Raw genomic sequence first — 25,070 nt, 5'->3', positions numbered from 1 at the left:
CTTGCATAATATTTTGTGACTCTTCATTGTTATTTGCTATCAATACTGTGTCGTCTGGATATCTAATGTCGTTGATTGCTTCTTCGTAGATTTTGATGCTATCTGATAATTCTGCCAGTGCTTTTCTAAACATTACTTCGGAGTGAATATTGAATAGAAGAGGTGACAGAATGCAGCACTTTCGCACTTCGCACAAACAATGAAAATAGCTTGACGCTTAAGCGTCAGCTTTTTTTGGTCGCTCCAGACAACCGACAATTAAAAACCACGAAGATTTTAGTTTTTTCAAGTTTCTACAAAAACCGTTAATTCGAGATATGAATTTAATAACGGAGTCCTCTTAATTTGAAGCGTAAAATCCAATGGTAGAGAGAAAAATGGGGGTTGCCAATTGACAAAATTAAGCTAGCGAATTTCGGCACCATTTTTTGAACACCCCCTATAATTTTCTGTTAAGGTTTCCACAGATTTTGAAAGCTGTAAGGGTTATTTGTCTAAATCCCGAAAATATCAGACCTGACTCACTTAAACAAATAGAAATATCATTTTTTTAGTGTATCCAAAAATTTCCGAAATCTTAAATAATTAAAAAATGATGGATGCCTTTTATATTATTTTTTATATAATTTCGCGTAGATTTCAAAAATTTAATAGAATCTATAGCATTCCGTTAAAAATAACGAAGTTTGGGTCCCCTTCCGGTATAACCGGGAGTTTTAAAAAATTTATATTATTTTAGCTGAAATGAGTATTTCGGATAACCCATGCGAGCAAATTTTCAGAACACTAGTCGCAGTACTTTCCCATATACCTATCGATTCAACTCGGTCGTTAGGGACCCTATACATATTAGCGATAATTCTGCCAAGGTCACTGTTTCTAAAAACCTCTATAAGTTTTTCATGTTTGCCTTATCAAAAGCCTTGGATAAATCGATGAAGTTCACGTCTTTGATCATATCTCTGCATCTCTGGATGATAACCTGTAGGCTGAAGATTGCTTCCCTTGTCACTAATGCGCTACGTAAACGTTCAGATATATTTGTTCCACATTTTACGTAAATTCACTTTATATGAGTATAATTTTGGTAAAAGCCTTTGCTGTGTGCTGATGAAGCTTATTAGGTGATATTGTTCATGGTGCTTAGCATCTGGTTTTTTAGGGACACGGATAAAAGGCAATTTTCAGAAATCTCTCCTCTACCATTGATGGTGTTAAAAAGGGCGTTGAAAATATCAACAAACTGATTCCTCATTTCGCACATTAATTTTAATGTATGTTGTCACGACCCCGTTTTTTGTCGTGCTTTACCTCGGGTCTTAGAATTGAAGACCCAAAGATTTGACAGTCGTGTGTGTATTTACTTATTTTTTCATCACCAAAAAGTTCCACATCTTCCACACGTTTATGATCTCTGAGCTTTTGGATATTAGGTTTCCATCTTTTTTAAATTAGAATAAAAAGAATGAATTTTGAAAAAGTTCTTATTTCCAATTTATAATGTAATCACTGTAAAAATTCTTATTAGCAAAGCAATAATAAGACGGAATTTTCAAATTTTCTGCAGCTAAAAAAATGTTGTAGCGATCGGAATAAATGGCAATCCGATATTTTGATATCAAAGATATATTATGGTGAGTTGGGCAGTACATACAGCTTCACACAGTCACGGATATTTTTGATTAAAAATTGGTTAATCCAATCCCATTGTTCCCAATAGAGAACTGTCGAGGTTTCAGCACTGTAAAATGCATAATTCCCTGTATATTCAACCAAAAACGAGAAAGTGAAATGTAAATCCGGATTCGTATTACTTTATGGTGATACATTTGGACTTTTCACATTATTCAAATCTGCTTCAAATCTTCTTAGATGGTTAATCAAAGTTGGTTGAGGGCGTATGAGAAATCCCCTATTTTCTGAGTTGGATTAACGATATTACTGATTATAATTACTTGATCCTCATTTAGAGAATCTTTCGCATCTACGAACAATGCATTTGGATAAATATCGCGAAAGAAAATTGGGAAAGTCAAAGAGCATACAATGCCAAATATGCTTTTCTTGTATTCAATTTTTCCCCAAATAAAATTGTCTATAATATGTATATAATACTATCAGTCATCTATGTGTCCTTCCTATCCTATTGAAGTAGAAATCAATCGAATTAATTCATGGTTTTATTGAATTAACACGCTCCACCACATCTGTATGGAATCAATCGAATTATATATCCCAGTGTATCTGAAATATTAAATAATTTATTGATACCCAAACAAACATTGATCAAATTACACATCGAAGTAGCTACATATTCATTATTTCAATTAACTTGTTGACTGATTATCATCTCACTTCCTCGTGTTCTTATTGCCAGTATTCCATTAGAACAATCTAATTAGGTTAAACTTGTAACTAACATCCATTATCTTATGAAACCAAAGTTAGTCTCATACGTGAATTAAAACTTATATTCTCAGGTCTAGAGATAGAGCGAATACTAGTATAATATTGTGATGATTAATAAACTAATGTAGGTTTCATACAGTGTCTACCGAAAGTTCAGTAGCAGTTAATAACCAAAGCTAACAAGTATTCATAGAAATATGTCAACCCCACATAATTATTTTCATTATTCATGATTCCGATTGTTAATAAAAACTTGTAATAAAAAAAACTATCTATGACTCAAAGTTATTGTTGATAGTCTCGGCTTGAAGTTCTATATAATTGTGTAAAGCTTTTTATGACGATTAAGGTCAATTACATAGCGAATTACATGCTTGGGGCCTTCTATATCCTGAGTCAGTGTTTAAGCTACTCACGAGGTAAATATATGTTGAGTTTGATACGCGTTGAGTACAAAATATTACCATACGTATTAATATTTCCTTCAAAACCCCCAACGAGTTTATTGGGTTCAGGAATATTCTGATGAAACTACACTAGTCTCAAATTATTCTGCAGCAAATGTCTTCTAGATACTCCACAAAGTTGATGGTAGTTTTATTCAAATGTTCAAAGCAGTTCCTATAATGATTTTCGGTTATTTACTGTGAAATTCATATATTATATCTGGAAAATATATACAGTGCTTTTCAGATAAAAGTATCCACCTTTAATAACTTTTGTAATACTGGTATTTAGAAAAAATCCAAAAACACGTCAATTTATGTTGGAAGGGGCAGGCATTATGGCTTATTTAAACTTACTGGAAAAGCCACCCCTTCACCCCTAGCAGCATCCCCTTTATTTTTTTAAATTACTTTTCATATTTTTTAAGTAAAATTTGGATACTCCTCTTTGAGCTGATTTCAAAAATGTATAATACTTGTAATGAGATAAACAATTTTTCTTTTAAGAGCACAAATTTTACTTATTATTTACTTTCACCTTATTTGCCTGTACTAAAATGGGTTGTACAACAGTTCAAACAGTTTGACATTGTCAACTAGAATTTATAGTCACTATTGATAGTGTAATTTGATACATTATTTATTTTGTTTTTCTGAAATGGTTTACTCTTTGCAAGAAAGAATTGAAATTGTAGGTTTATACTACCAAAATAATAATTGTGCAAGAGCTGCTGCTAGAATATTTAACGAATTACATGACGGAAGACATGCAACTCATAAGTATGTAATTCAACTAATGGAGAAATTTACCACAACAGGGTCTGTTTGCAATAAAGTGCATAAGCGAGAGGGACTCGTAAATAACGAAGCAATCCAAGTGGCAATTTTAGGGCAAGTCAGCTTAGAGGCTCAACAACCCCAATCGTTGTCAACAATAAGTAGAGCGATCGGTGTTTCATCTTCTACAGTTTTCCGAGTTCTACATAAATTCAAGTACCACCCATACAAAGTTAAGTTGGTGCACGAGTTGAATGAAGATGATTTTGATCGTCGTCTAGAGTTTTGCGAATCAATGACGCAAATTATCAATAACAATCCACAATTGTTAAACAATATTTGCTTTTCTGATGAATGCTCATGGTCATTAAATGGCTTAGTAAGTAGGCATAATTGTAGATATTGGGCTGAAAGTGATCCACATATTATGCACGAATTCCATACACAACATCCCCAAAAGTTAAACGTTTGGTGTGGTATCCTAGGTGACCACATTGTCGGACCTTTCTTCATCAACGGAAATTTAAATAGTGAATCATATCTTGAGTTACTCAGGGAAGGGGTTGACCCACGTATTACAACAATAATAGAAAATGATGATAACCTTTCCGAAGATTTACTGGTATTTCAACAAGACGGAGGGAGCTCCCCCACACTATGCTATGCCTGTCCCACAATTTTTAAACGAAACATTCCCCGCTCGTTGGATAGGTAGAAGGGGGCAGATGATGGAGTGGCCACCTAGGTCACCGGATTTAACACCCCTAGACTTCTAGAGAGGATAGAAAATGAATGTCGACAATTAAATCCAGCCGTATTAAGCAATGTCAGAGAGGCATTTCAAAATAGATTATACCATTGTATGGAAGTGAATGGTATTCATTTTGAACACTTATTGTAACTTCATAATAAATAGCACAGTTAAAAAGATTAAAGAGTTTGAACTGTTGTACAACCCATTTTAGTACAGGCAAATAAGGTGAAAGTAAATAATAAGTAAAATTTGTGCTCTTAAAAGAAAAATTGTTTATCTCATAAACTAAACCACTACAAGTATTATAAATTTTTGAAATCAGCTCAAAGAGGAGTATCCAAATTTTACATAAAAAATATGAAAAGTAATTTAAAAAAATAAAGGGGATGTTGCTAGGGGTGAGGGGGTGGCTTTTCCAGTAAGTTTAAATAAGCCCCTTCCAACATAAATTGACGTGTTTTTGGATTTTTTCTAAATACCAGTATTACAAACGTTATTAAAGGTGGATACTTTTATCTGAAAAGCACTGTATAATAAGTATAATTGTGAATCCTATAATTGAAAAAAAAATCGCAGAGAAAAAAAATTTAGTACTCGAATCATTTATATAACACTTTGTCGACATGATGGGCAGCGACAAATAATAATAATAAAGGTTTGGAGGTACACATCATTGAGCGGGAGCAGTGGAATTGTGACTCCAAGTCCATAATGGAGTCACTTGGTACACAGACAGCTCCAGGAGGAATGAATTAGCCGGAGCAGGCTTTTGCGGATGACAAATCAAAATAAGCATATCTTTGAGAACACGTTACCGTCTTCCAAACTGAGGTCTTCGCTGTGTTGGAATGCGGACGCGCAATACTCAATCGACGCCACAAAAACACAGTTGCCATGCAAGCCATGACGACTGAAAAGGTGTGCTCTAGGCTAGTGCTAGAGTGCAAGAGGGTCCTAGAGAAACTGGTGAGAGATGGTTGCAAGATGGGTGCCCATTCACTCGGGCAACAAAGGCAGCGACTTGGCGGGCTCACGCGGCAGACTAAGAATTGGGCCAGAGCCAATCATTGGTGTGGTTGAAAGCGTTGATATTGCGTCTCTTAACGGTCTACTCCCAAGGCGGGCTAGACAGGTAGATAGAGACATCTGGCAACAACCGAAGGCACCTTGTGCGTCTTAAATAAAAGAACTGCTCCATTTAAACAGGTGCGAAATCAGACTAGGGACCGGACACTGCCATCTAAGAAGCCATTTCCACACCATAGGCATCACGGACGATCTGGAGTGCCCTTGGTACATGGAGGAGGACCACATCATCTGAGAGTATCTCATACGAGCACTCATACGAGCGCGGTTTAAATACTTGGGAAAATCAAGTGGGGCCTATCTGAAAGCATATGTGCTCTACTGCCCCTTGGCCGCCCACAATGTAACTATGAACTCGACAAATTTTTTAACGTCTTTAAAAGAAATGTTAACAAAATAATTTGAAATAGAAAACCCAATTGAAGAAGTATGCATAGTTAGTCGCTTGTTTAAATAACGCAAGAAAATGCTTGACCCAAACATGAGATAATAAATCTGAAACCAAATAATTATAACTATATCATATTTATATAGTTTCCACTCTTTTTAAACAAATTATTCTCGAGATAGGTTATGGTCGATTTAAAGAAGTTCTGAACGAAGGCAAGGGCAGTCGTTTTTTTTTCCGCGGCTTTAGTTAGTTAAGCCAGGTAATTTGGCTGATTATCTTCGAATAAGTGAACCTCTTCACTGATGTTTTGTGGTTATTCAACTGTATTGAATCCATATTTTGGATCTATCGTTTCTTGATATACCTACAGACACCTCCATATTTTAACATTCTGCTATCTTAGTTCAAAAATTGTATATTTATTTCATCGTATCTGGTAGGCTCGTCTGTAATTCATTTGTTTTTTTTTTTCTAATATAATGGTTACTGTTGAAACCACCATTTCATTGTCTATCTCCTGAATTTCTTTGGAATCTTATGTGAACTTCAAGTACAGACAAAACCGCTTAGATTATAAGTGGGGTAGACGAAGAAAAATACTTGGAACATACAAACATCTTGTCCAGATGTTTTTATGCCCTGACGAACCACACGTGTGAAGTTATAATCCTTAACGATTCATTTTCCGTTCTAACCGAACGGAAAATGAATTACTTACCCTTCCTTAACGAAAGTTTGATAACAGCAGCTACTTCTTCATTTTTAAGAAGGAATCTCAAATCATTCTATTCATCACATCCTGTCGACATAATACCACAGGAGTGATTTGCAGTAAAGTGGTAACATACGAATATTCCACTATTATATTTAGTAACAAATTGTAGATTTCATCAATTACTACACCATTCAAAGCATGGTGCTTATTATTTCCTGATTGATACAACTATCATAAAAATATAAATGAAGCTGAAATTTTAAACCCTATTCATCTTAAATATACAGTCCAATCAACTCTTTCTCATTTTGTACGCTGTTCATTGGACTTGGTCAAAGAAGTTTGGTGGAAGATTTGATAAAAAGTAAGTAAGACAGCATCAAAATTATGGCATTTATCTCGGGAAAATATACATAGTTATAAAACCCATTTAGTTAAGGAATTCTGAACATTTACTGTTTCACAAATCACAAGGCTACTATGAGAAGGGTTTAAGCCGACGGGGTTCTCCTGTGACGAGCGCTGTAATGGTATTACACGTGATTATACAGTAACGATGTTTATACTTATTCTGACCCATCCCAAAGCGTGGAAAGCATGATACAGATGAATTAGAGAATCGAAATGGATGGAAGGTTTAACAAATAAATTAATCTTGGCTATGAAAAAATAAGTGGTATTAGTTTATTAAGCAAAGAGGTTTGAATATATTTTGCGTTAAGAAGTTTGAATCAAATAAATAGTCAAAAATGTGAATATTGACATAAATAGAGAATGTAAGAGATAAAACATATTGCAGATATTTACATGGATTGAAGAGGATATTAAAAATTCTCTGATTTTCGTATACAGGGTGAATTAACACAACGACAAAGTTCGGTACATATGTTAAAAAATGATTCTGTATTTATCTGCTATTCAAACTCAAATATCATGTGATAAGTATACAATTATATGAAAAATTATCAGTCTAATTCGTTATCGACGCCTGTCGAAGAATCTAGTCAAAATAATTCAGTACATCAAATGTTGGTTATAAAACTTTTTCACAATTGCACATTTAAAGGGAAGAATTCATCGATTATGGTTCATCCGAAAATATGATAAATTTTCAGTATAGCGCCCTGAGGACATTTGAATTGACACCAATAACTGACAGCATTTGTGACAGTCATATATAAGAGAGCTTCATTGTATTCATTTATTGTTTATTCTGAGATATATCCTCGCAGTCAAAAATTTGATGAATATGAAGTAAGTAAAATAAATCCTCAACATACAAGGATGATCCCAGAAGAACCTGGTTGACCTAGAGCTGGGTATTTTCTTGAAAAATACCACTGTATTAGAAAGTAGACTATCTATACATGTTTCAAGTTTGAAGACGTTGTTTGGTATTTGTTTGGCAACTATAAATAGTTTAAGTTTAAACGAGGCCGTAAAACATGCGAAGACCAGCATCGCAGTGGTGACGACACCAGAAATGTTGAAAAAAAATCCTGGATAATCGTCGACTGACGAAGACATAGTAGGCATTTCAAAAAATAACTCAAAATTTGAACACGAGGAAGCTGTGCGCAAGATGGCTTCCTTAGAATAGAACATAGAACAAAAAAGCGTCGTGAAGATATTCCCTATTCGCCAGATTTCGTCCCCTCGGATTATTTACTGTTACCAGACTTAAAAAAATGGCTCGGTGGTCAAAGATTTTCCAACAATGAAGGAGTGATATCGGTTAATGGCTATTTTGAGGAGCTTGACGATTCTTGTCGAACTTATCGAAGGGTATCGAACTTATTGAACATTGTGAGAAGTAAAAGGAAATTACTTTGAAAATAAATATATTTTTCCCAAAATTGTCATGTTTCCTTTTCTCTACAGTAATTTCTAAAAGATAATTTCTTTCAAATTTTGTCTGCGACAATAGTTAACAAAGCTCAGATAAAGTCCCAACTTTTAATTACTGGAGTATTTCGAATGGTATGTATTTGGCCAATGACTCGAATAATTTTGGCCCCCAATGCCTCAGTCGTAGTCGGTTTATTCATGTAGACTTCGAATTTTACATAACCCCAAAGTTGAAAGGCGTTATGATCTAGTTGACCAATTTACAGGTCTAAAGCACGAAGTAATCTGTTCGCTAAATTGCTTTCTCAATGAAACTATGATTTCATGTACTGTATTGCAAATGACGCCATCTTGATTGAACTAAATATAATCGAGACCATGGGCTTCAATTTCAGGCTGGCCCTAGGCTGGTTTTCTACTGCTTTTCTTGTAACCTCAACATCCTATACAAGTGCACAACCAGAACGAGAATGATCTTCAAATAACGATTCAACCAAAGCTGTGCCGTTTGGTCATTAATTGTGTCTACCCTTCCAATTTTCCATGCTGCCACGGTTGCTTCAAATAGCAAGAAATAATCATTAAACGAAAGTTGAGCTACTGTACACTTCATATAATTAGAGACTAGTCTTAACAAGTTAAGACATGTTCAAATTGGGGAATTTTCACATACAACAATCGCCAATACATATAAGACACCCTCTGTAAAATTCTTTGCATTTCGTATTTGCGTACACTCGACGAAATTATTCACCCTTAGATTCAGTGATATAACAATTTGAGTTATTGACATTAAAGACATTCATTGAAGTTTTCCTGAAGCGTATCATATTGAAATTCTGCTTGAACGCTAGAACGCATGGGAATTAAGATCCACTTTTTTACTTTACGATGAAATTCTAGCTATGAATAAATTTCAAAATTAGTTTTCCTTTTAGTTTTATTTTCAAATTATTGCAGCGGAAATCTACAAAGCTATTCTGTGATGTTAGAGCAGAGAGCATCTATTTAGTTCGTTGACTTTTTATTTTGGGTTTTATTAAAAATCATCATACTCTCATAATTTCGCTATGAAATGTAAATTGCTGCGTTGCCAGATTCAGTTCCTTATTTTTTTTATGAATGTATTCAATATATTCAGTGTATATGGTGAGTTGTATTATTTTGTGATGTTGTAAGTATTGTTTGATTAGGAATAATTCTCAAATATCCAAGTATGTACCTTTCATATGGTGCTTCAAATAAACTTTTCCTTAAGCTGAAGATATTTCCAACAGTCACGGACTAAATCAGAGATGGTGACTTTTAGAACAGTTTCTAGCAATATACCCTGAACTATACAACGTGACCGTACAGGCAACACTCGGATTAAGAAATCCAAACTCAGGTTTTACCTAGATCACGTGAAGTTTGGCATTATAGATGGGCCAAATGGAGGAATAACCTCCTCATATTTCCTTGGAATTATATTTACTTCAATTCCAATGACCCTTCAGTGTATGCAAACGAGTTTTTGGATGTAGTACCTAGTACCTGAATAGTATCTGGGTCTATTTTCAAATTAGTCCTGACAAGAACTGTTTTAATATTCTAGTTAAACAAAAACAAGAACGTAAAAAAGAACGAAATCGTCACTATTTGTTCACAAGTTGCGATTTGATCCATCAGGAATGTACAGAATTGCCAACTTAAATTCAAATCAGATCGATTATTATTGTTAATACTAATGTATGGATATGCATTAATCATTTCTCAACAGTTTGTTCCTAAAATAAAACTAAAAGTTTTTACTCCAATTATTCTTGGGAGAGGCAATTTCCATTTTACTATTATCAATCATGTATTCTCATCGGTAGGGGTAGGCCCATTTAAAATTTATATTCTAATCCAATTATTTCTTATCCATGACAATATATAGCTGCTAACTTGATTTCCCCAAGGAAATTCGTTTGTAATTAGTTTACTCCCAGCATGCATACCTCCACATACTATACGTTAAAATGAAGAAAAAATTTGTTTGTTTGCGATGTAGATTATAACGAAACACTCCCTTTCCATACGTAAATCATCATTTTATTACTCATCAATCGATAAGTTTTCGGTCTAGTAAACAATTTTATTCAACAAAACAATTTGTTTCGAGAGGGATTCGATCGCTTCAATGCTTTTTGGACCATTATATACAATTCTTATAGAGCTACTTAGAATCAAAACTTGGTTTTTTCCCTGCGATGACTTTTTTTTATTGTTTTTTCTCTTTAGTGAGTTTCTGTTCAATTGGAATCGTTGGAGGTGCAATCTGTATCCCCTTGTAATTCGTTGCGATGTCTTAGTGTTAGACAATGTTGATTTTTGCATATGAAGGCGTCTTTTATGTGGTTTTCTCTTTAATTGAACCAGTAATATGCGATTTCTAGCATGCTATTGATTCCATTTCCGTTTTATAGCTCGATGTGTCGACAACAATAATTTTAGAAGTAATTTTAACAAATTTATGTTGATAATTTTTCTATGCATGATGATGAGTTAGTTTCTAAATATATCTAGAAAATTATTCTGCTAAATTCACTAAAAAAGGAGAAAAACAAAAAAAAAACAATGGAGTTAATGAAAAACTGTAAGTTGTTGATATCTATAATGTATTTAAATTGAGAGAAGCTGGAGTGATTCCTAGATAGAATGTTTTCGGGAGATGGAATAACATGTTTCTTGATGAAAATATGTCGAGATCCAATAATTTTCCTCATTTTCCCAATGGATTACATTGTAGTTGCGACGTAGCTCAAGGCATACAGAATTTGAGTATTTTACGATGATACCCTCTTCAATTTTGGCTCGTAGAAAAAATTGTACAACCATTAACTTCTCTAAATTTCACCGAAAAGTTGAAAATTTGTTTATGTGACAATAATAGTGGAAATAACAAAGATAAGTTCTGGTTTTATGAAAATAAAAACGAAATAGGAATTTAAGATGGGTTTTTTCTATAACAAAATTTCCTCGGCCTACCCCTTTCCGTGATATCACCCTTAAAAGGTGTAACTAAAATTCAATTTTTTTTCTTCCTATAATTTCATTAATGCAAGAAACTTAAATTATGTAATTTTCGTGTACTCGCAAGGGATGAATTAAGGGTATTTTTCAAATATTTATATTACATTATACGGGTGTGGAATAAGCAGCTCTTATTTACAATCATTTATTATGAATCGTATCACATTTTACATATCTCAATTTATGCAAAAAATTATTAGTTATAGCTTGATTTTGGTTCTCGGAAAAAATTCTTTTTATGTAAGACAAGGATTTTGAGTTTTATGTCATGAAACTTCACCTTTGTCGCTCATTTCACCCCCGATTGGAATATTAAAAAAATACCCATGGTTAGTCCCTTGCTAGTGCCTGAAAACTAGAAAATTTTGAGTCATAATGAAAGAGATTAGATTGAACCTAACAAATGATTCAAAAACCCAAAAATACCTCATTGTATGTTATTAGTACCAAACGGATTTTGACTTTCATTATCTTGACGTTTTATCATAGTGGGTATTCGAAAATTTTTCTCGAAATGTTCAATTTTCAAAATTATCTGTTATAAAGACCAGAATAACATTGCATCTTCGGACTTGTCAAGGGCTCGATTCAATCTATAGCTACTCAGAAGATATAAATAGGAAGGCTTTAGAAAATAGGAGATCACAGTATTTGTATCAAAATAAAGTAGTAAAAAATATAGTTTATGTTAATTTGTATAGGTGTATTTTTTGTAATTCAAATAGAAGTTAGAATTAATTTATCAACGACTAATTTAGAAAAACCTGAAAAAAAATAGTACAAGTTAGAGAAAAATATGTAAATCTATTGTTGACAATTTTGTTGTTATTGTATTTCAAGCTACAATCTTTCTCCATGAATTGAGGAAACAGTATATTGAAATTGTTGATAACAGCGATTGAAAAAATTGAGTTTCGTAGCCCGAATTCAAAAATTTGAAAACACCAAATCTTTTAGAAACACGTTTTCTATATTTCCATGAAATATGATATTTGTCGGATCAATAAAAAGGTTTCCAAATTTTCAAAATTTATTTTAGAAATTTGGCTTCATGATCTTATGCTCAAATTTCAAATGCCCTAAGCTGTGCTTGCAATTTAATGCGTAAGATTCAGTGGATTTTTTCGAAAAGGTTCATTTTTCGACTACAATTTCTCGAATTGAGAAGCGTATCTTATATTAAAGGTACATGGAATGTTTACCAAATACTTAACCAACAGAGCTTATCGAGAAAAAAAATTCTTTTAAATTTAAAAGTAAACGAAACAAATATTGGAACAAAAACAATTTTAGAAGTTGTTATAATTGATTTACCCTTTTTCTAATAGTGGAAAAGTATGTCGTGTGTATCCCAAAATACAGAAGGCAGCTTTTTATTGCGTTTTTGCTCTCTCAGGACGGATTTGGCCGGATTCAAATTTTACAAATCCAGCTTCATCATATTATGGGGCATAAGACTAAAATTTCAATTGCCTTGAGCTGTGCGTGCAATCTGTATCGTAAGATTCAATGGAATTCTCTAAAAAAACTGATGCGAGGTTCATTTTTCGACCCTAAATTCCTGAATTAAGGAGCGTATTTCATATTAAGGTTACTTGAAAAATTACCAATAAAGTTTTTTTTTTAAAATATATTGTTATAAATTGAAAAGTGAAATAAACAAAAACAATGCTAGTAGTTGTTATAATTTTCCCTTCCTCTCATATTGGATAATTCTGTAGTGTGTATCCCAAAATACAAAAGGTAGCTGGTTTTTGTGTTTTTCCTTTCTTAGGGCGGATTTGACCGGATTCAGACCACAGACATGACTGCAGGTTCAGTTCATCTGACCTGTAGTGAACGCAGTTTTCACTCATATATCATTCAATATATACCGATTCAAAAATCATTATTATTTTCCTCGCACAGCTTAAAACAATGCTTTGCATAATCTATTCGTTGTTGTTTTTTTTCCATTGTCAAAGAACAAGCCACTCATTTAGAAAAAAGCGTTTTCATAGACAGATATTACGATCATCTGGACTTTTAAAATGTTTTCTAGTGTAACTCTCGATCTTAAGAAAAGATAGTACTTTTTCCAGTGGAAAAACAATAATAAATTTATTATTTCTTTTATTCCAATCTTTAAAAGAGTTTATTCCATTCAAAAACTGTAACTGAATCTATGAAAATATGTTGACTAATTCTAAATTTCATCAAGTGGAATCATGTTTCTCGATATTTTTTATTTGGAAAGTCCAAAAAAGGAGCTCAAGAAAATGTTATAAGAATTTATGTGATTTTATGAGATGCTAGAAACCACTAGAGGCGTAATTTAGATTATATCCAGCTTGAAAATGAGTGTAATGGAATTTTTTAGAAGCTGTAATGTAAAGAATGATGAAATTTTAGATTGAATCTTTGTATATCAACTATATTCGAGCTTTTCTGAATTATATAAATGAATAATTCATTCTTTCTCGATTTTTAAATGCTCATTTTGAACCACAAAAATGATGTGCCCTAAAATGTTGTTTGTTTTATGCTACACATACAACATGAAAAGTTGAAAAAAGAACATACGACCGTAGGCATCCGCTTACATATCCCTGTTTTGAAATGAAAAGTTCAGAAAAAAAGTTGGAAAATTATTTATGCAATTCATCTTTTTCACTCGCTTTGTACGGAAAGGAAAGCCGTAATTCTGTTTCGTTCATATATTTTCACGTAACATCATACAGTTTTTTGGCGGATAAAATGTTCAGTGGATAAACAATTTATTGTTTAAATAACACGAGTACACTGGAAATAGTGTGTGAAAACATGTTCCTATGACTTCTTGAAATAGATCGATGTAGTTTTTATCCTTTGCTTGTTTTGCTATTAAATCTAAACAGCTTGATTCTCTTATTGCTTTCACGCTATATTTGACTTTCTAGGTGGTAGTTTTCACCTCTTCGAATCTATCTTCAAATTACAAAAAAGAGCTATTTATAGTTTAAGTAGTAAAACGCATTCGAAATCTATTTCAAAAATACAAAATCTTAACTCTCCTCGCTGTTCCATTTGCTCCAATGAGAGACCAATTCATAGTTACCCAATTAGAAAACAAAATTTGGACATTTACCCACGTCGGATCTGGTGAAAATTTCATCTTCTTCTATGCCAAAAAATTATTTAATCAGTTATCTTCGGAACTAAAAGTAGTAGATACATTTAATAAGTTTCGGCATTTCTGCTTAAAAGACTTTAGTATTCTGTAGCAGAATTCCATTATCTACCATAGACATAGTTCAATTTAGTATGAAGTAAGATATTGATATCTTATTTTAATTATTATCAACCCAAATTGTTATTTTATGTTATATAATACAATATAATAAAATTTTGTCGCTTTGTGCATCAAATTGTCAAACTTTCTCATGACAAGTAAGTAAGAAAATTCTTGAAATTGACAATCACATCGTCCATTATATGATGATAAACGTTAAGCAAAAAGTACGGGCAATTGAAAAGTAATGAGTTATGTTTTTGTTAACTATATATAGAGAAAAATTAATAAATAAATGAATTGTTAACATTGTTCTGTTGTTTGACATTTGCACTACAAGTTTTTTCCGAAAACTTTTGTAACATACCTGAATATATATAATGAATTTAATTATCCATTATATCCTTCTACTTTTCACAAGAAAGAATTTTTTGATTCCAGAAGTACCTTGCCTAACAAAGATAGTAAATGAAAATTATTTCCAAAAAATCCCAAACAAACTAACGCCGTGACCTTGCCTGCAGATGGAACGGTCTTTGTCTTCTTTGGAGCCGATTCTCCTTTTTCAGTCATTGTTTGTTTGAGGCACTCGCATGTCCAAATTTTCAGTTAATATGCCATGTACCGCACTTTTTGAAATAGCCACTATATTTGCTAGCTCCCGCACTTTTAGTCGACAATCATTTAGTACCGTTTTGTAGATTTTCTTCAAAATTTCTGAAGTCGTCACCTAATTTGCGATGCTGGTTTTCGGAGGTCGTACTGCCTCGTTTGAACTCTACTATCCTATTATTTCACTTTTGATAACGAAGGAGCCGTATCACTTAGAGTATAATCTAGTTCTGTGTTTATATTGGTTGGTTTAATGCCTTTCAAATAAAATTTCCATATTCACATACTTACTAAAAACGTTCATTATTGGTGGATGGCGAACAAACAATAAACAACGTAGCATCTTCAATTTTGAAACATATGCTATATATGATTGTGTACTTTCTAATACTTGAGTATTTTCCAAACAACTACCGTCATCTCTAGGTCAGGCTAGGTACTTCTGACCATCCTCGTACACAACGGATAATAGACTACGTTTTTGTGATATTTTGAATAGATGATATTTCTATAATACTTTCTCTTATTAATAATGAATATACATTGATTTCTTTTTTACCTTTCTCCCTTTCTCTAGTTATAAATTTTTGATGTAGGAAGTTCCGAAATATTCAAAATATCATCATGAATTATTAGAATTGTTTCAGCCTCGAAAATACCGTTGATAATGATACGGTTTGCTCTAATTGACGCTCTACTTCCTCTTTTAATAAATATTAATGCTTAAATTGGAGTTAATTTTTTTTTTCATAAATTGAACAGTTTTTGTGATTTTTTGCTGACAATTTCTTATCATATGTCATACGATAAATGTGTAACTAATCTAATTATGATTTATAATACCATAAAAAAATTATTGGTACGCGGCATCAATTTGAAAAAATGATTTTGGGCTGGTATTGACATGCATTCTAGGATAATCTCTCTAGCACTGTTGATTGATAACTTTAACGTCAAATCAAATAGAACACTTAATCTAAAATCAAAACACTTTTAAAATTTGGAACAGTTGATTTAGAAGTACGAATTTCTGTGTAAAATGGACAGATATAAACTTTATTTGAGGATATCGCAATAAAAACTTTGATAAATCAGTTTCCAAATGATGGTTACTGTTTACACAAGTCTCTTGTACCTGGATCTAGCACATCTACACTTTCTCTCAACTGTTTGGATGTCATTTTTTGTATTAGAATTAATAAAATTATATTTATTATTAACTTCAGCGAGTAGAAATCCTTCTATTTCTACTCTATTTGCTAACTTTTACAACTGCCAGAATAAATTTTGCTACCTTATGCAATGTTTCAAATAATATTATCTGGAAGGCTAGATTCAGTGCCAGAAACATTCTGGTGCTAAGAGAAGCACACATAATTCAAAAATTACCCCGACTGCTGCGGATTCCATTAGGAGACATATCAACCAATAAAAAGGAAAAGAAACTAATAGTGAAAAATAGCTCAAGTAGTATATTAGACTATAAATATAAAGTTAGAGTTACAATACTCAAATTATAATAAATTTTATTTGAGAAATCAATTTTTATGGTTACATTTTATTTGAATAAAATATTTAAAATTCAAAAACTAAAACTTTTATTTTCACGAAGCTTGAAACATATCCTGATCCCTTCTCCACTATTATATGTTTAATAGAAATACATATCTAAGTTTAATTGCTCAAAGAATGATAATAAAAAAAATTTTCCCCACTTCGTTTGATTCATAGTAAAGTTTTTTCATTTTTGTCGCGAATGAGGTGCTAAAATTTCTCAATGACCATGAGCACCCCTGAGCACCCCTAATATAACATCTTCTAGCGCTGCCAATTCATAAAAAAATTCTCATACATTTTGGTCAATATATGAAAATTTATTAACACAAACGCCCGCACTGTCGTCCCAGTTCGCCCCGAGTTCGCGTTGGAATATGGTCAATTTTTATATTCGATTCTCCCGTTTCTTCAGCGCCTAATCAATGTAAACAGGTATCCAGGCCGTAAGACCACGTATTCGCAGGCATCAGCATTAACCAAATTCAAACATCTTCTATTTTCCTGGTGTGGTGTACCTTGGTGTTATCTGTGTTTATACCCCTCATAGGCTCGATACTACTGCCAAAAGAACTGTACTAAATGACTTTTTGTAATTGGAATATATATATCCGCTTTTTGTAGAAGCTTGGATGTTAACATTTGTCCCATCAAGGGCAGTCAAACTATGTGGAAGGTCCCATTGAAATATCCCTGTTGACTTCCTGAAGCTTCCAAATATATTGGACTAAAATATATCATATGGCTTGGTAAGTCGTTAACTGTGGCAGTTGCATTTTATTAACTTTTGCATACTATTTCCTCAAGACAAAAATCTTTAGCAACATAAAGATATTCAAAGCAAAATTGTTATTTTGGATAAACTAAGTAATTGACCAGCCTATTTTTGGCTCATATTCCATCAGATCGCTTTTGTTTAGAAATTTTTTGTCTTATATAATCCAACAGTTTCTCAAACATTGGATATTCATCCTAGTAAACGTTGCTGGGTGTATTAGGATTTCATTTTATAATATTATAGACTTTTCCTTTGCTTTCGTACTCTATTTATTAAATGCATTGTGATGTAGTTTCCTTTCTAATTTTACAAAAGTATAGAGGCTTTCTGGAAGAATAAACAACATTTTGAAGAAAAAGTACGAGAATAACTAGGTTAGAAACAACATTATAAAATCTAAAAAATGCTGAAACTTGAAACTATTGAAACAGACGTGCAAATAAATATCTAAATACGAAAATTATCTCGAATTTTTGTGAAATCGGGTCTCAGATTGGTCGAGCTCAATAATTGACCAGCGACTAAAGAAAATTAGAAACTTTATAAACAGTTTCCAACGCGGATCAAACTTAAACGAACGAGAGCGTCAGCGCGAGCTCGGACGTGAGAGTTAATGAACGAACTTTAGTCATAAAGCACACAAAAATGGCCCTTAATACTCCATCAAACGTAGCTCATTGAATCCTTCTGTTTCAATAAGTATCCCTGCCTAATAAAATGATAATTGTATGTAAAAGTAATTTTATTCCATTATTTTATTATACATTCTTTTTTTTGGTCTCATATATTATACTCAGAGAGAATAGTGACGGTATGATTTATGGATCGCCTCCTATTGTTTCAGAGCGTGTTCAACGTGTTGGGGGAAACTCTGGCCCGGCTAGAACAGGATGAGGAGGCTGAGAGGTGGTACATTGCCGCTCTACATGCACAACCCGACCACGTTCCAGCCCATATCACCTACGGGAAGTTACTCGCCAAAAATGTAAGCATTTAACGTGTAAATAAAATATATGTGTCTATGATACTGTACATTGGGTTGTGGTGTATGTGAATGGAGATTTATTTCTATTGTGAACTGGTATCCTGGTGCATGAATCGTGTTTATTAAGCTGATGTAATAACCATGACGCATATTTTTGCGAAATTTACAGTTGCATGATTAGATATTTCGCTGTTGAAATTTAGGGAGTTTAAAATTACTATGCACGGGATTAATAACGTTTAAGTCAAGGGTAGGTTATTTGGAACAAAATTTTGCTGTAGGATCAAATATATTTTTGAGGTATGGAACAGCCAAGTGAAAAAAAAATCGTTAATAAGTAAATTAGAGCGTGCTGACAAAAGCGGTTGAGAACGTCGATGTATATTGTTTATTTCTTTGGTTCTTCAGAAAATTAGAGGCATAATTTATGTACAATCTTCTATAGATATTTTTTTTTCGATACATTTATCCTTAATAACTGTCAATGCCATTGTCGTTTAAATTTCGTTAGCTGTACATGATAATATCAGAAAACTGTTTCATTAAACAACTGACATTGACATAAACGCTTAAGACGCGAAAAATTTTCAAGGAACAAGGAGCAAACGAAAAAGCAGTTTCGCAAGCTTGATCATGTTAAGCAGCGTCCCCACTGGACAAACATTGTTTGCCAAACATTTGTCGAAAATTTCGACAAACTTTTTTGTTTGACAAACAATGCTCGCCGATGTTTTTGGGGTGGACGCTATGCCAACAAACATTTCATGTATGGAAGGAAAAGGGGCTGCCATTTTTGTTTGTCCAGAATGTTCCCGTCTTAGATCGAACATTGTTTGTCAGTGACTTCCCTACCACCTGTATAGTGTATTTTGAAGTGGTTTTGAGGCGTAATTTTTGGATTTAAACATTATTATTTCTATTTTTTCATTGAAAATATTCAGTGGAAAAGTATGTTAATGGTTTTTCCGCAAAATGAATAAAGAGTTTTGGAGCCAGGAGAATTAGATAAAGTTAATTATCATTTACGAAGCTAAACCTTTATTAGATGACATTACAAAAGATTTAGGCGTAAATAATGTCGCCGAGATTAAAAGAGAGATCGAAACTCTTCTAGTGCAATATAGCGAGTTACTAGTAACAAATTGTAAGTCCGGAATGGGGGCCACAGAAAAAAAGAAGCCTTTTAGGATTTACCTTATTTTAATTGAGGAAAAGCCAAAAACCTGAGTGTTATAGCCAGACGATCTTGAACGCTGATTGCTTGGCGAAAATTAGTATTTTGTTTACTTATTACTGGTCCTATCATCGATATTAACAATTCAAAATCACCATTAGACATTCTCGTAAAATTTGTAAACAAACACCCGGCTGTCAAATAATTTCGAAAATCATCACCACTATATTCATAACGCCAAAAAAACAATTGTCTCTGCAACCATCGATAAGAATGAGGTTTAAATCACCCATTCTTCGACAAAACCTAACTGACTATTGTTTCATGCCGAATTGCCGCAATTGTTTGGTAAAAATGTTTGATGAAAATGTTTGTCAAACAATTGTTTGTTGAAATAAGAAATTTTTGTTAAAAATGCACTTTAATCAACGTGTGACAAACTTGTTTCCCCATTGTTCGTTCAATGGAGACGCACCTTAAGAAATATGAAGAAACATAATTGCCAGTGAAATAAGTGATGATAAGAAATTAGATATTATGTTCAAGTTTAAAAAAATCCCACATAATTCTGCTTGAAAAGCAGCCCCATTGTTTAACGTTAGCCCCACATTATTTTTTCGAATATTAAAGAAAACAAAATGCATTCTTATAAAATGATACCAACGCGAGTGCCCATAGAAGTCGATTGGAGAACATATTTCTGTGAACAAATAATGATATTGATAGATAAGAATGTGATCCAAAAAGATAATGATCTGTTATCTGACGAGAGCACATTTACACTTCATGGTTATTCGTCAAAATAGCTGCTATTGGTCAAATGAGAATACTCTTTAGATGAGAAAAGAAGATACGCAAATCCTGAAGAAATTGATGATTTGGCAGGAATTGGTGGAGATCATAGCAACTTGTATGGCGAGAAATGATTAGAACTGCTCCAAAATATTGCCGTTCCAGCTTCGAAAAACTTATATCCTGAACCATCTAATCCAAAATTTCCTGTTAATATATTATGGTTTCAGCAAAATGCAGCACCGTCCCATTACTAAATCAAAGTCCGGTACTACCCGAACCAAATTCTTCCAAATCTTTTTATTTTCTATTTGCCTTAGAAACATTTGACTCAGGAATTGGAGGGAAATTAATAACGTCGATGTAGCTTTTACCTTATGTTGAAGTGCTACCATCTGTAGATGGATGGGGTAAAAAGAAATCTAGATTCTTAATCTAAATTCTGATTCTAAAACTAAGCAAAGTTTGTAGAAGAAGAAGTTTTTATCAAATTGTAATTTACAATTTGTTCCATACACCTCACATAATGTAAATCAAACTTTGGTTCCAACATTTCCACATACCGTATTCATGATCGATAGATAATTTAATCTGTTACAATAGCCATATTTATGAATTGATCCTATCTACAAAATCAATATTCGAGTATTTCATCATGGAAATGAAAACAGCGTTTTATTCGCCATTCAATTTTCTTGATGACGACCTGGCACTATGTTGACAAAAGGGGTGAATTTGCATTCAAGAAGAATATAATGGATTAGATAAACAGTAACGAGATGGATTCTAATAAAACTGAATGTGAGTTGTAACCGCTTTGTGTGATGAATATTTTAAAATCATATTACCAGTTTTGTAAACAACCTTTGAAGTTATATCATTTCTTTAAGCATTCATAAACATTTCATTCCATTGAGTATTATTCCTACTATTAGAATCGAAATTATGAAATGCAATAATCATTTACGCAAACTCTTCGTGTTAGTTTGCTATAATTTTTTTTTCTATCCTATCATCTAGTAATTTGGAAACATCATTATACTTAGTTCAGAATATTCCAAGATACTTTTAACCGGTTGAAATATAGCTTTTCATTAAGGTATTAGTTGGACTAAATAGTTCGTAGTTTGACATATAGATAGCACCCCCAGTATTAAATCCAAATTATTTTCAGTTATCCCTTACATATAAGGAAACGTATATAGATTTCACGGCTATTAATATCAGTCTGGGACTCAAAGCATTTTAATTATCAATTATTTTCACAATTTGACAATTTTTATTACTTATTCATCGTTCTCAACGTTTGCATTATGATGTAACATATATTTTTAGCCTTGATAAAGATCTAATCAAGAATCGGAACGTTACCATTTCAAAAAAACCTTTTAGACACTTTTATTTTGAGTCCTCAATCCACAGCATTATTCGAAATTTCATACTATATACCTGTGTTGACACAGTACTGCTTACTAGCAAAAAAATTATGTTGAAGCCAAGTTTCGGCTTGATGAAAATTATTCGGACTTTGTCCCGAAGAAATCAGCAGTTGAGATTGTTGAGAAGTGGTTTGCTAGGTTTATATGATATGAAATGAGTTATGGAAGCACGCAATTAACGTTCCAAAGAGGCTGCCATCTACGACAACAAAAGTTTATATAATAATTTCGGATAAATATAAAGCCAAAGCTGATTAAGATAGCTGCGACTCTAAAGATATCAAAATAACGTGTTGGACATATCGTGAATGAATAGTCGGGGGAAGGAAAGCTTTGCTCAAAGTAGGTGTCACGTGGGTGTACATTCCACCAACAACAAAAGCGAAGTGAGTTATAGAATCAAATTTCGCATTGATATGCAATAATGGAAGAAACACGGCTTAATTATTTCTCATTGGAGTTCAATCGATAGTGAGCCGAGTGAACTATACGTGATGAACCGACTTTGAAAGAAGAAAAAGTCGACTGACATCGGTATCTTAGGATACGCATAGACTATCTTAAAAATCATGTAGCAGGTAGCAGTATTGGAATGTTTAGAAGACGAGCTTTCAAAGAAGAAAGTGCTGTTACATCAAAATAATGTACTGTGTTACAAATCAATAAAAATTGTATGAATTGGGCTTCAAATTCTACAATTTTCCCCAGATGTGCCTCCCAGATACTTTTTCCGGTTGTCAGACCTCAAAAGCATACTTGGAGGACAGTAATTTTGCGCTGATGAAGAGGTTGTCACATAAACTGAAGCAGATATATCGTACTATTAAAATGGTTTATAATTGATGATAAACTGGTTCCGTTGAACTTTATTTATCTTTTCGATTGTGGTAGCATTGAAACTATGAGATTGAATCTACGTTTTCTTTACAGTTTTTATTTCGGTTCAGATCCTCATAGATTCTTTCCTTATTATTAGTCGCAATAATGTTTAATCTACTCGTAAAAGCTTGAAATCCATGAGAATTTGAAAATTCCAGGAACGTGGCATTCACCATAAATATAAATGATGTTTCTCTCTTTATCTGAAAACTTTTTACCTTGCAAAATATGCACTGGTTTGAGTAACTAAATTGTAACATTAATAAACCTGGGCTCAGAAACTAATTGAAACTTTTTATTTCTAGATGAGTCGGGTTGCGGAAGCCGAGCAGTGGTTTAGGAAAGCCCAGAAGATCGCTCCAAAAGATCCTAGCGTTTTCCATCATTATGGTATGTTATCAAGTAATGGTACCAGATTTATATAAGCTTTTATTAGTTGGGTTCATAAACCTTTTCAGTTTCTCGCTTCAAATTACACAACTATTCAATTTCAAAAATTGATTCTGTGCGATATGCCATTTAAATTAATAATAAATTAAAATTATTGTAAGAAAAACTACTTATTTAAACTAGAGTGAGTATCTTCCGCTAGATTCGTATGCTCATGTCTTTAAATTTGGATATTTCTCGGTGTAAATCAATGTTGAAAAATGAAGACCTGAAGATGACTTTTGAAAATTTGTCACGGCACCTAATAATAATTTTGTTTTGAAGTATCATGCTGTCCATTTGAAATTTATCTGCAAATTTTGTTGCTAGTTGATAGAAATGACTGTGATCAATGGAATTATCCAACAGATTACTGATAAATTCCACCAATTGCTCAATTTTTTTAAATCGCCAAAGTTAATGCCGTAGTCTAATACCACTGCTTTAGGTTTCAAGCAGTATGTTTTTCCATCATCCTTGATGTTTACAAATTGTTGAGATTTTTATATTCCTTGCTAACATTTTTCATTACCATATGTACAAGGACCTCCTCAACAACTAACGAATTACTTCAATAAATGATATTAGTCAGAAATGATATAATACACTCATACACTCACAAACAAAAGAAGTAATATTATATATCAAGTACCTTGTAATGATTGTGATGCTGTCTACATAGGACAGACATCTCATCATTTAGAAAATAGACTAAAAGGTCATCAATACGATGAAATTGATAAATCTGCCTTTGCGATCCACGAAATATCAAAAAATAATATGAATTCAATTATAAAGAGTAAAAAATTTTTAAAACAGATCCGAATACACAGAAAAGAGAATTTTGATAATTGGTTTACATACATAAGTGAAATTTTTAGCTCTATTCTGTAAATTTCATTACAACTACGAATAATGAATAATTTTTCTTGTTAAAACAGATTTATATTCTGATCAAATTTCAATTTTTAACATAAATACTCAACTCAACTCAGTGTTGAATCATATTTTGATAAATGCCACAACAGGTCGAAACGTCAAATTTTTCTCAGTCTTTCAAAAATAGAATAAAAACTAATTGTGAATCAGAAGAGCCCTAAAATCAAGACGATTTAGAAGTATAAATATATCAAAAGGTCTAAGAAATTAATTTTGTCTTATAGATTGTTATATTCCATATTTTCATACTTGTTTTCTTCATTACACTTTGGTTCATTTTTACTTTTTGTAGCCATCTCTATTCACGACGAAATACTGTTACCGAAAATATTTATTCAAATGAAATTGGTGGAGGTCATTACGACGAGAATTCCATTCAGCTTTTCAACGTCATTATAAAATTATATTCGAATGTAGTCAAATTTGATTCGATGTATAAATAGTACAGCAATCTTTTTCTTCAATTAAACACCAGCTTTTCCAATTTAGTTGGAAAAATATAAATTAGAATTAAAAAATGTTTTTGTTTCATTAGGAGGGTTTGAATTTAAAATTATACAATTCTAAATATAACTTCATTGTTTCAAAATTAAAAGATTCAGAATTTGGTAGAGTAATATCGGATTTATTATACAAAAGGAAATATTCGAGTTTTCTTTTATGCGAATATCAATTTGATAAAATACGAATGTACTTAAATTCTAATTTCCTAAATTGGATTTGGAAAAAATTTTGTTTGTCAACTTTTCAAGAGAAATA

General features: G+C 32.6%; 1 protein-coding gene across 1 annotated transcript in view; it reads left to right on the top strand.

The window, feature by feature from the left end:
* The window catches only part of LOC130448910 (protein O-mannosyl-transferase TMTC2-like), a 289,690-nt gene that overhangs the window by 247,400 nt on the left and 17,220 nt on the right, over positions 1-25,070 (top strand). The window contains exons 7-8 of the mRNA XM_056786514.1: positions 18,519-18,659; positions 23,249-23,333. Coding sequence (XP_056642492.1) covers positions 18,519-18,659; positions 23,249-23,333 — 226 coding nt within the window. The remainder of the gene's footprint in view (positions 1-18,518; positions 18,660-23,248; positions 23,334-25,070) is intronic.

Source organism: Diorhabda sublineata, chromosome 9, assembly GCF_026230105.1.
Source record: "Diorhabda sublineata isolate icDioSubl1.1 chromosome 9, icDioSubl1.1, whole genome shotgun sequence".
Lineage (NCBI taxonomy): Eukaryota > Metazoa > Arthropoda > Insecta > Coleoptera > Chrysomelidae > Diorhabda > Diorhabda sublineata.
This window is presented reverse-complemented; position numbering and strand designations above follow the sequence as displayed.